This window comes from Vidua macroura, chromosome 2 (assembly GCF_024509145.1).
Source record: "Vidua macroura isolate BioBank_ID:100142 chromosome 2, ASM2450914v1, whole genome shotgun sequence".
NCBI classification, from domain to species: domain Eukaryota; kingdom Metazoa; phylum Chordata; class Aves; order Passeriformes; family Viduidae; genus Vidua; species Vidua macroura.
This window is the reverse complement of record NC_071572.1, coordinates 7339165-7351724: the sequence shown is the minus strand read 5'-3', so window position 1 is coordinate 7351724 and position 12560 is coordinate 7339165. Positions and strand designations below refer to the sequence as shown.

Below are 12560 nucleotides of genomic sequence, written 5' to 3'. Positions count from 1 at the left end.
GTGTAAACACACTTTAACAATTCATTATCCTCAGGTGCTTCAGGCCTGTTTCAGACTGACACTACACTGAGTTCTTAGACATCACTTTTGCTGCATACTTCACTTATTTAAATATCGAATGCAAATACGTAAGTCATCATATTCTCAAACTGTCCTATGCATCCAACTAAATATTCAGTAAAGAGAAGACAAGGCTGAAATAGTACGAGATTTTAAAGTATTTTTTGAGTGACACTGAAGTGTGCCTGTGATATTTTATTTCTGGGTAGAACAAGGATTAGGCTCTTTAGAATCCTGCTCAGCCACAATCTTTCACACTATGGTTGGGGAGATATGATTTGCAAAGCAGAGTCACATTCAGAGTGCCTGACTGAGGATGCACTTGTAGCTGACTGGGATGAGCATTTCAATGACAGGCTCACCACTGGCAAACCCCCCACAGAACAAACCTAGGACAGCTATCTCCAAGACTCTTGTAAGCTATTCAGTACACCCACAGGCACCATCCTGTTTGGAATAAGTACTATTAACTGCAGCATACCTTTTCACTTCTGTGATTCACTCTGGATCACAAGCACTATCTGAAAATGTTTCTGCCAAATCTACTACGAATTTAAAGTATTTTTAAGTTTAATTTTCAGTGAAATCTGCATTCTAAATGGTTGTGAGCTTCTGGGAACAGATGGGATTCAAACAATAGGTTTCAAGGACCAACCAGTTTTTGTCCAGGTGAGGTAATGTATGTTTTCACTTAAGTTTTTCTGAATTAGCAAATACCCTGTAACACTTGAAATGACCAAAATGAGCATAAATTATGTTTATTTCCTTGAAAAATGGTTCAATATTATACACTACCTGAATAGATTCACTAGTTACTTCAGTACTGATTTTTATCAAATGGTCCTAAGCCCTATATTATATGTAAAAAGAAGAATTAACCTTTAAGTGGCAAACCTTATTTCACTGAGTTAAATGACATGTACTTTAAAGGAAGTTTTCATAATAATATTTCTTGGCAGTGGTCTTATTTTCTTGTTTACGAATGTGAACATATTTTCTTATTTCACATATATGGAAGTGTGATATAGAACCATAGCATAGTTTGGGTTGGAAAGGACCTTAAAGACCACGTAGTTCCAAACCCCCTGCCATGGGCAGAGACACCTCCCACTAGACCAGGTTGCTCAAAGCCCTATCAAACCTGGCCTTGAACACTTGCAGGGATGAGGCATCCAAAATTTCCCTGGAAACCTGTTCTAGTGCCTCTCATATAAAGTGAGAAAAAAAATTACAGAGATGTTACTATAGGAGCACTTTTTAATCAATTATGATTACTTAAAAAAACCCAAACTAGGCCAACTGAATACTCAGTTATGTAACAAAAATAACAGTTAAATTATCTATTATCTGGTGCATGAATTCTGTTCAGTGCTAATTATATAATCATTTCCATTATTATATATGTTCTAAGAATTCCAAGATGCAGCAATTTTTAAACTAGCACTCTAATAAGTTATTCTTAGAATGAATATTTATTGAAATGGCAGTTAAACACACTTGATGTAATTGCATTTTGAAACCTGTAAAGTGTACCATTTTTATTTCTAAAGCTGGGGAATGTTGCCTGCACTTGCTGCTCAGCTGCATGACACCTTTCTCAAAAGCAGCTTCCTGATAATGTTACGTAAACATCTGGCAACAAGGCCCCAGTGGTTTCAGCCACTGGACACAGCAGTCATTTTTCACAATGTTGGCACCACAGTGACACCAAGAGCAGAAGAACAAAGCTGTCAGCGCCAGCACACAGCCAAGGAGGAAAGATTGAAAGAGAGGGAGGAAGAGGTGCACTCCTGCAGAGCCATTGTGTGTCCAGTCCTGTACTAAACCAGAAAATCAGATACATGTTAAAGGCAAGGCACTGAAGTCACACAGCAAACAAAGCTGTCCTTCTTCTGGAGACTGATTAGAAGGAAGAAAGAACTAATTGCTTGCAACACATAAAGACTTTATTATTTTCCTTCAACTCAAGCAACCGTGCATGAAAAAATTAGGTAAATATGCTTTTATGCTTTAAGTGGATGTAATAAATTCCCAAGCTATGCATTCCCTGCTGAAGATGGAAAAGAAAAATGTTTCATGAACACTGCTGTTAATATGCATCAAGTATGTCCAGAAATTTTATGTTCTTGAAGTAAGGTAATACCATACAGTTGATCTCTATAACTCTTGGCTTATGACCTGGATAATAGGCCGTATTTCCCTACAGAACATGATATTTGCTTCTTGGGAAGAATCAAATTTTCCTGTGTGACTCCAAACGAGGTCAAAACAATGATAATTTGGTCAGTGAAACTTAGTATATCACTCCTGGAAGCCTTTATCTGGGCACAAGCCAGGAAATCTTAAAAAAAAAAAAAAAAAAAAAAAAAAAAAGCTGTTATTTTACACTTAAAAAAAATTGAAATGTGGCCCCAAGACTGAATTCTGTATTTACAACCAAAAAAACATGGGCACCGTTTCTGCAGTGAACTGACTTCCAGTAGCAAGGATAAAATGAGTCCTTAGAAAGAAACTCTTGTTAAGTGTTCATGCATTCCTGTGAGCCATTATATGGATCTGTTCTATGGTTAACATGCTGCCAACTTACAGAAGTCTCTGCTGGGGGAAAAGCCTGCTTCCATCTCTTACGTTACATTTCTGCATAGAAGTATTTAATTCAAATGACGCTTTATGAAAGTTACAATGAAGTTATTAAAACTATTATATTTATGAAAATAAATAAATAATAAAATAATAAATAAAGCTATTATATTTATAAAATCTGTACTCCTCATAGAAAGAACTATATTTATAACCAAACCAGCTGACAGCTTCTCCAGAAAAACAAAGAAGAAACCTTAAATCCTTCATTTAGTTAAAAGAAGCAAACCCCTCAGCAAGGCTCAGGTAACATTCCGTGTACCAAAACAGGACCAGTTCTACCCCTTCGTGGAATAAGGAGAACTGAGATAGGAACAATGCATTCCCCAAAAAGGCAGACTCTTGAAATTACAAACATCAAAAGTGACTTCAAGTCCTCCTGACAGGCATAAATTACTACAGGTCCCTTCCATCATGACCCAGACATTCTTTAAAAAAAAAAAAAATCCTAAAAAGCATTATTTTTAATATTTGATTTTATATTACCACAGGTACATGGTTAATTCAAATCCTTCCTACTTCTTTACCCCAACTTGCTTTATGTTTGTACAGCACATACAGAAACTATAGTGATATTTTAAGTACCAGCAACATAAACTCCGTGACAGTCAGACTAGTTTTAAATCAGCAAGATTTTAGAGAGTTTCTTTTCAAAATTCCACATTTGTGCATTATCTAATGAACAGAGGTGTCACTAATACCATATGATTTTTGTGGTCTGTAAAAAGATGCCTCAAACTCTTCATCACTGAGACACACACAGGAGATGAATCTTCAAGAAAACTCCTGTGCAACAGTTATACCTGCAACACTACAGTCACTAAATACTTGGATTATGACTTCTCATAGGGTTAAAAAGGTAATTCAAAAGCAAAGTCAAGCTGGTACAGAGCTTTTCACTCTCTGAAATATCCTCATATTTTCTGCCTTCAATGAAATGAAACCTATAATAGTGCCTTCCTCCTGCTTTCATTAAATCATAGAAAAGCTGGTGGGAAATGACCTCTGACATGGACATTGGGTCCAACCCCCACTCAACGTGAGATTACTGCACACACTGGGTCAGGATTGCTGTGATTTCATTGAGCAAACTCTTGAAAACCAAGTCCAACCTGAACCTGAGCCTTGCAGGCAACAATTCCTGGACATTTCCCTGTGTTCCAGCAGCTTCCACTCAAGGACAGCTCAGCTCTCACATTTTTGTAGTTGTTCAAGTAGTTGAAGACCACATTATAACACTCTCTCAGCCTCCTCTTAACCAGACCAAACAAACCCAAACCCTTCTTCAACCTCTCTTTGCCCATCATGTCCTGCAGGGTCCTGATTATCTTGTCCTTTGCAGGGACCTTTCCAGCTCAAATTATGAAGCCTCAAACTGGGCACAATAGTTCAGGTGTGGGCCCAATAATGCCGCACAGAAGGAAGGCACTGCCCTTGATCTGTGAAATATGGTACAACATAGAACCGACAACGACCAGAAATTCCAGATTAGCTGGTATTTCCAAATCAAAGGCAATGAGTCACTCGTTCTTTCTTCAAATCCAGTCTATATATGGTACAGTATCATGAAAGATGATGACATACAGATTTGTAGTATTTTTTACTCAAAAGAGATGAGCTTAATGCTGACAGTACATTTTTTGCACGAGGCTCCAAGCTGCCAGGTCTATGAAACCCTTGAAACCACACAGGGAGGGAAGTGCAGAATCATACAGATACTTTTGTGAAAAATAACTTATGATTCACTACAGCCTTCCAGTACCAAAAGTTAAAGATACCATCATGCAACTTCATTCTGAATTAAATAAAGCCTCTTAAAAACACTGCCCTGACAAAATGATTCTAAAAAATGAAAGCCTAAATAAATTAAATAAATAAAAATAAGAAAACCGACAAGGGTAAGCTGTTTAATGAAATAATAAGAACAAGGTCTCAAATTTAAGAAAATCTCGCACAGTCTGCAAGTTAGTCAGGGATAAGATATGTGGGCCCCTTTGTGGGGAAAAAAAGCCCCACAAGACAAGAACTAAAATACAACAAAACCTTCCCAGTTTTCATTCCAATTCCCCAATAAATAATTTTGAAATTCTTCTCCAAAAGTGGATGATCCATAGCAAGGACAGTTTCGATTCAATTAACTTGCCCCTCTCTGTGCTAGTAGTCCAAGAACTGTATTTAAAACACTGCTTTCTTGGCTACAAGTTTGCTCTTTGTCACAGACAGAAGCATTTTGCAGACTGTCTTCACAGCCTGCTTCCAGAAGAACCAGTTTGGATTCTGAAAGAAACCTCAATCCTTCCTTATCAGCTTATTCATTCGGCTTCCCAGTGGCTTGAATGCACACAAACCTGTATATCAACCACACACATCAACCTAATAAATAAGGTGTAGACTATTAGAAGGCTGGAGAAGAACTGGTAACCACTTTCTTTGTAAGGACATTTCTATAGAAATTAACTACAGGTAAGAGAATCTAATACATGTTGAATTAAATTCTGAAAAAAAAACTTCAATGCACTGTAAGCACAAAACACTGCCCTTTACATTGCTTTAAAAAACACTCAGCATGTTACAAGAAAGTAATTTGGATTTAAGAAAAGGCAGATAAATAATGTGCATTGGCTTCTAAGTAGTAAGGACTGATCACCATTCTGTTCCTGAGAAATGGTGGCTTCACTTCAGAGATATTTGGTGTTAGAGCAGGTAACTAAAAATCAGACATGCAAGCTGTGCAGAGAAAAAACACAAGAGAAAATGCATGGGATGTGAAGAGGGCAGCAGAGGAAATGGACAGTCAAACTAAGATGTGAGCTGTAACAAACTCATAAATAAGAAACAGGAACATGCTCCTCACAGTTTTCTATACCAGAAGTTTTGAGTATAGCAACTAAGAGCTGTAATTGAAAATGTTTATTTACACTGATATATTTTTTTAGAACTCAGTGAGTTTACTACTACTGGCTTCTGAGAGCATCAGATACTCTTCCACATGGATTCTCTCAACTGAACAGTAAAAAAGAGACTCTTATGTCTAAAAATATTCAGCCTTCACATTTTCTTATTTTTGATTTTTTGTATCTCTGTGATATGATTCTGTGTTGTAGAATATGTCAACATGTAAAATATCCAACATTAATCCAGCAGATCGCGCGGCCACTTGAGCAGTGACAAGGTGTCAATATACTTCATTAATACGGCTGAATTACAACACTACAGAGATTGATGATACACAATATGCAAGACCATGAATACTAATACATAAATCCAATAGAATTTAGCCTAGATTAGATTTGCTAGCTGTCAGGCATCGTTATATTGCATTAATTTTCCCTGCTATTATCAAACCACTGCAGAGATGCAGCGAGACACAAAAATCACTTGAGATGTCTGTGTCTACACATGCTGTGAGTATTGAGCAGCCTTATGGAAAGAACACCATACCTGATAAAAGTTTGTCTTATGAGCTAGTGGCTCCTCCATCATATGCCACAAGTGCTCACAATAACACCAACTGGTAACACATCAGCCTAGAGAAGCTTGTTTCTGTTTCCCTGGTAAGGAGATACCATTATTGTAAGACACCAGGATGTATTTTTCTAAATGAATTGTTCAGAAAACAGTCCCTTTAAAACATACTCAGTGCCCAGCTGTCTCACAGGTTAAAGCAATCAAAACTGGTTTTAAAAACTGTATCAAAACTAGTTTTAAATTATCCCTTTTTAGCACAGTAATGCTATGCCTAAATTTTCTCTCTATATAGTATTGCAACTATATTGGCCCACACATTACACGTTGTTACAAACATCACAGGATCCATCTAGGTTGGGAGGACCCTCTGGAGGTGATCTAGTCCAAACTCTTGCTCCAAGCAGGTCAAAATAGACCTGGCAGCTTGGAGCCTCGTGCAATCCACTTCTGAGCATCTCTGAGGATGTTCTCCACGAACACTCTGTGCAATCAGTTGCAGATTTTTCTTTGTCTCTAACTGGCATTTCTTCATGTTGCAATTTGTCCACATGGCCTTTTGTCATTTCAATGTGTGCCCAAATCAAGAGTGTGGCTCCATCTGCTCTATATCCTTTTATGAAGTAATTGAAGACAGCACCAAATCTCATCTCAGCTTCTCTTACTAAGGCTTGACCAACTCAGTCCATCCCTGCTGGACTCCTGCCAGCACACCATTGCTTTTCTTGTACTGGAGAAACCAGACTGCACACAGTGCTCCAGGGGTGGCCCCACAAGGGATAACAGAGGGAACAATCACTTGCTTTGCCTTGCTGGCTGCACCTCTGCAATGCTCTGCTCTGCAGTTGGCTGCCTTTACCACAAGAGTACACTGCTGACAAACAAAAATGAAGTTCTTACCCATAAACACATCACCCTACAGGGATATTTATGTAAAAGCACTCAAGAACAAAGACTTTTTAGATTTTATCTGAAAGTGTGGAGGCATATTGGGACCTCTAGCTGTAAGCACTCTAAATATATGTGAATTAATGGAAGGAATTGGCATCAGCTCCCTCACATGCAGAATGTCCTGTTCTCCCACTCCTATGCCTCAAAGAAAGACTGGAGGAGGAGAGTAGTGCAAAAATAACCTTCAAGAGCAAATTGAACTTGCAGAGGTCAAAATTCAAGGTAAAGAGTATCTCCAAGGGTTAATCTTATCACTGCATTAAAGCTCACACTTCAACACAGTTTACAAACACAGCTTCCTCACAGGTATATGTACTTTATACCAATACCACCATGGTGGCTGCCCACCAATGTGCATAAGGAATGCCGCATCAGAAATAAACAAGCAAACAAACAAAAAAAAATCTTTAGATTTTAGATCTAGAACCTAGATAGCGGTGCAAAAAAACCAGCCAACTAAAAAACCAGGCCAAATGAAAAACAGAGGGAAAGCAAAGAGAAGATGGAAAGGATTTGTGAAAAATTCACATTCTTATGTTGAAGAACTTGTTCCACGCTCACTTACACATTTATGTGTCTTTGTGTCTTAATACTACAAATCTAAGGTATAACAATTCAGAATCTTTAAAAAAACCAACCCCAAAACAACAAAGAAACTCATACAACAATCCAAAACCACAAAACAAAACAAAGCACCACTAAACCCACAAAACGTTTATGATTGTACCTCAATGATCTGCTACCTTGAATTAAAATTACAACAATACAACAAAAGCGGAATTGGAAAAACCCCAGCCTTCTTAATACACTCCCAAGCCTATTCTTTAGACCCAGGCAGAAATTGCAAACCATTCACATTTATCCTTTTCTCAGTTATTACTGTTGGCTTTTCTTTTCTTCCTGATGAGTCCCTTCTCTTCTGCCTATGACTTTTCCCTTTCAGAAATTCTTCATGGCCCCAAAAGGTTGAATTTTACTGTCATGGAGCCAGGAAGGTAATTCCACCAAAGGCAGAAATGTGTCCTATCATCAGCAATTCAAATGAGGCTCAGAAAAAAAAGATTATGGACACAACTTATTTAAAAGTTGTGTCTGAATATATGGTTCATATGGAGCTAATCAGAAGCTGAATATTGTGGAAAATGTGGCTTATATTTTGTTATAGAGGTCAAAAAAAGAAACAGCAATGACATTATTAAATGAAAATATCTTGCAAGGCCTGTGATTTACCTTATAAATCAAGCTAGTCATTAAGGCTCAAGATACTGTTATAAATACCAACAGAAGTCATGGACCCTTTTTGCTGAAGCTGGGTTCACAAGGACTTCAATGGCATCAGTGGAACCCCACAAACACATTACTGTACAAAAGAATATGATCTCCAGAAAAAATATACAGGACACGGAGAACACAGCAAGTGTCAATGAACTGCCAACGCTCTTCTCCATGTAGGGTTAAAGAAAAACTTCATGCACACACAAGTTGTGTATTCAACTTGTAGAACATAGATTGTTTTACCCTAAAATAGGAAACGTTTGAGAGTTACAGCCTTGTATTTAAGCTGTAGCAGTTCTGCAGCATTGCCTGTAATCCTGACTACATGAAAAATATATTTTTATATAATTTTGCACTTTAATAGCATGTCTTCACCTATCTATAGCAAATTACTTGCTAAATCTAGACTAGTGAAAACAAAACCCATGTGTTCTTGGTTTAATTCATGTGTATGCTTTTTTGACTCAGAACTACTTTTTTCTTTGCAAAATTCACATTCTTAAGACAAAAAAATCCAAACAGAAATAGAAATGGCTTAGACCTAACTTTCTAATATTTATGATCATCACTGAAAATATGTATTAGAAACTACTAAAGATTAGTAATGCAAGCAGTAAGCTAATTTTGAGATATACAGTCTTGCTTTAAAACTTCTAGAAAACATAAACCAGAAAGTATCGTAAAGAGAGCAAACAGAGGCTGACAAATCAAAAAGACCTGTCTGATGGGAGTTTGCTTAATTATTAATTCTTACCTTCTGTGCTTAATCCAGGACTTGAAGTGAATTTTGCTACATCGACGATCTTCACAGCGAACTGCTGCCCCGTCTCCCTGTTGATGCATCGCCGCACGACGCTGAACGGACCCCTGCAAGAGAGAAACCAGCCATGAACAACCATCCTCCTCCTCCTCCTCACTGTGCCACAATGCCCTTGCTTCTCAGCAAGGTTTTGATTCATGCATTCGAGTGTAGTATTTACACAGAATACACCTCTTGTCCTTGCTGCCCATTAAATGTAAAATTAATGATTCCGAGTATAGACTAGTGTGAAGAATATCACCGAGTTCTGTATTTTCCTGTATTAAAGACATATTCTCTTACCCTGCCCCTTTAGAAAGGCTATACTCTTAGAAACTTTATGTAATATGGAACTGACATCATCATTATTAAATTTTAAGTGGGCCTTATTTAGATGCAAAATCCAAATAGCGGGGGAAAGAGGTGAGAAAGCCATTCCTTCTTTCCATCCTAATCTGAAAGGATAATAGACAACACGAAGACTAACAGAATTGTGAGCTGTTCCAGTTTGCTTTACACGAACTAGGTTTATTTCCAGTTTGGTATCACTAGATACAACCAACCTCCATTACAATACTTTGAAATTCCACAAAAGCTCATGATTTTTCTCTCATCTATGACACTTAGAGAATCCTGGAAGTTACAGATGAAAAGATTATAATCAGTTCAGACAAATGTCACTATTGCACTCAAATAAAAGAGAGTAGTTATTTTTCGAAATTGAATTTACATTTGCCAAAACATCACTTAGAACAATGACAACTTTTTAAAAACCACCAGCACAAATATGTATTTTTGGAAACACCTTTTAGGAGATGATTTAAGTTTTTGGTGCCTTAACTTCTAATATGGAATCTTCTGTCCAAAGTTAATAACAACCAGTACAATCAGATAAACATGGTATGTCAAGCTTTCAAACATGAAATATTAGTATGTTATGAAAACAGAATAGAATTGTTTCAAGAGTGTACTAGCTCTGGCAAATCAATCATTTTTTACTGCTACTTATTTAATCACAGACATGTGAGTTCTAAAGAAATCCATTCTGAAGTCTTCTCAAAAAGATGTGAGGGAAAAATTGAGGATGGAAAGAGCCTTTGTTCAGAAGTTTGTCTATTGAGTGAACATTCACCTGCTGAGTGAAATAAATGCTTTAATATAGCTTGAAAGAAAAATTCTTCCATTCAAACAATGAACTGGAAGTCTGTTGACATGTTTCTGAGCAATGGGATTGCAAAGCAACACCATTCTCAAAATAAAAGGTACCCTGAGGAGGCAGAAATGTCCCTCTGAGGGCACTTACAAACCTTAATAACTGGCTTTTGGTATTCCTTTACACACCAGATGATCTGAAGTGTGTAATTCATCACACTGCCAAACCCGTACTCAGATAGCTAAATTCCAGGTTTTGTACTCTTTCAACATATAACATACTTGTAATGATTTCTTGAAATAGGATTATTTCTGACAGAGAACATTAATACCAAAAGTAGTCAGCAAATCCCAGTCTAAATATTCACAAGTAAGGACGATATTTATTAGCACAACTATGGACACGTGATGTACTCAGACAGAACAGGTTTGTTTTCTTTCTTCTTTCCTTGCTCCAAACACACAATGAAATCCCCCATATTGATGGCTATTTTCTCTTCTGAATCCACATCCCACTGTTATTCAGTACTTGGTCTTTTACCAAAAATGACCACAGATATTTTTAGAAAGATGATCAATTAAGCCTCTAATAGATATAAATGCACTTTCATCATTAAATGAAAAAGATTCAACTGACTTCATCTGGCATTGGAAGCTATTGACTAAGCTATTGACTTATCATACAGCTATTGACTAAGGATCCTCCCTCCACGTTTCAAAAAGTGATCTTCTATGAAAAAAATCCACTTTATACAAATCAGTGTCACCCTCTTATTCCAAGTTCCTGCTTCCTCTTTCAGCATTCAAAGTAAAATTGCTTCAAAACGCTATAAATACATTTAGATTATAGTAATCTAAACACATTTCAAAACCTAAACTGCAGCTTTGGAATAACATTGGCAACACCTCCCTTCACTCCTAATTGTCATAAATCACTAGAAACGAAACATATTTAATTCAAATAATCCTCTTTCTTTTCACTACCATGTCCCCCCCCCCCCCCCCCCCCCCCAAAGCCTTTCTGGATACATGAAATAATGCTTTTAACATATTCTGATATAGAAGTGTAGATCACTGGAGTGCAGACACCTCACAAGACCATATCCTTTACTTGCAGGCAGATCCCCAAATCCTGTAAATTCACCCAAACTCTATGAATATCAATATTTCTGGCTATTGGCTGAGCTACTTTTAGATCTCCTGGTTTTTGCCAAGCCTGGGCAGGAGAGCTTTCCCAGCCACCACAGTATGTGTATGTGCTTTGAGCAGGCAAAGAGAGTTGGAGGAATCATAAATCAAAAAGGAGCCTATAAACTTCAGTTCTGAGAGGATCAGATCTGTGTGTAACCCACCTTTATCTTGTACAACCATGCCCTGATTTCTCCTTCCATTGTCCATTAACATTTTAAAATCTTGACTTGAGCAATTTCCTTCCTGCATATTAAATCTGGGACAAAAAATTTAGAGCATTTTATTCAGTTCTGTAACAGAAAAGGTACAGAGACACCCCTACATCTCAGAATTTATGGCCATATTGAAACTTCACTGTGACTATGACAGAGGCTTCTCTCCTTGGATTGAGGAATGTCAAAGACTCTTAAGTAAATGAAATGTGCTGTAAAGCACAGAATACAAGAACTGGGGTTGGAACCAAATGATCTCTAAAGTCCCTTCCAAACCAATCCATTTTATGATTCTGTGAATTCAAGCAACACCTACAATTAACTCATTCTATTGAAACAATACAGCAATTTCATACAGAAATAAAAATACTTTAAAACACAACCTGAAGAAAGACTCAACTATTTACAAACCTCAGACTTCCAACTTTTTAAAAACACTCTCTCTATTGAACCTCTATTGATACTCAAGCTACACACAGCCTCAAAATAGTGTTAAAACACTACATTAGATGAATGCATCCCATGACAATAGCATCACAACAAAAGCTTGTATAGTCCAATTTTAGGTAATTTTAAATCACTCATGAGACGTGCCCTGATCAATTAAGCAGACACCGTCACTTCCATGTGCCAAGTAACACAAAGGAACTTTTAAATAAATTATGGTTGCAGTTAGTCCTCTCCAGCTGCAATGGCACACAACAAGTTTACAAATTAAGTCTTAATAGCCCACGGTGATGCTGTATAACCTGAGTCAGAAAACAAGAATCCCTATTTCCTAACACAAGAGCTTCAAGCCTTATTTAGAAGCTGAG

The 12560-nt window shown here is 37.2% G+C and overlaps 1 protein-coding gene across 10 annotated transcripts in view; it reads right to left on the bottom strand.

Moving 5' to 3' along the window:
* CASK (calcium/calmodulin dependent serine protein kinase) overlaps positions 1-12560 on the bottom strand; it is a 187041-nt gene that overhangs the window by 130808 nt on the left and 43673 nt on the right. For all 10 annotated transcript variants that reach the window (XM_053969729.1, XM_053969732.1, XM_053969734.1 and 7 more), the window contains exon 2: positions 9146-9258. In XM_053969729.1, coding sequence (XP_053825704.1) covers positions 9146-9258 — 113 coding nt within the window. The remainder of the gene's footprint in view (positions 1-9145; positions 9259-12560) is intronic.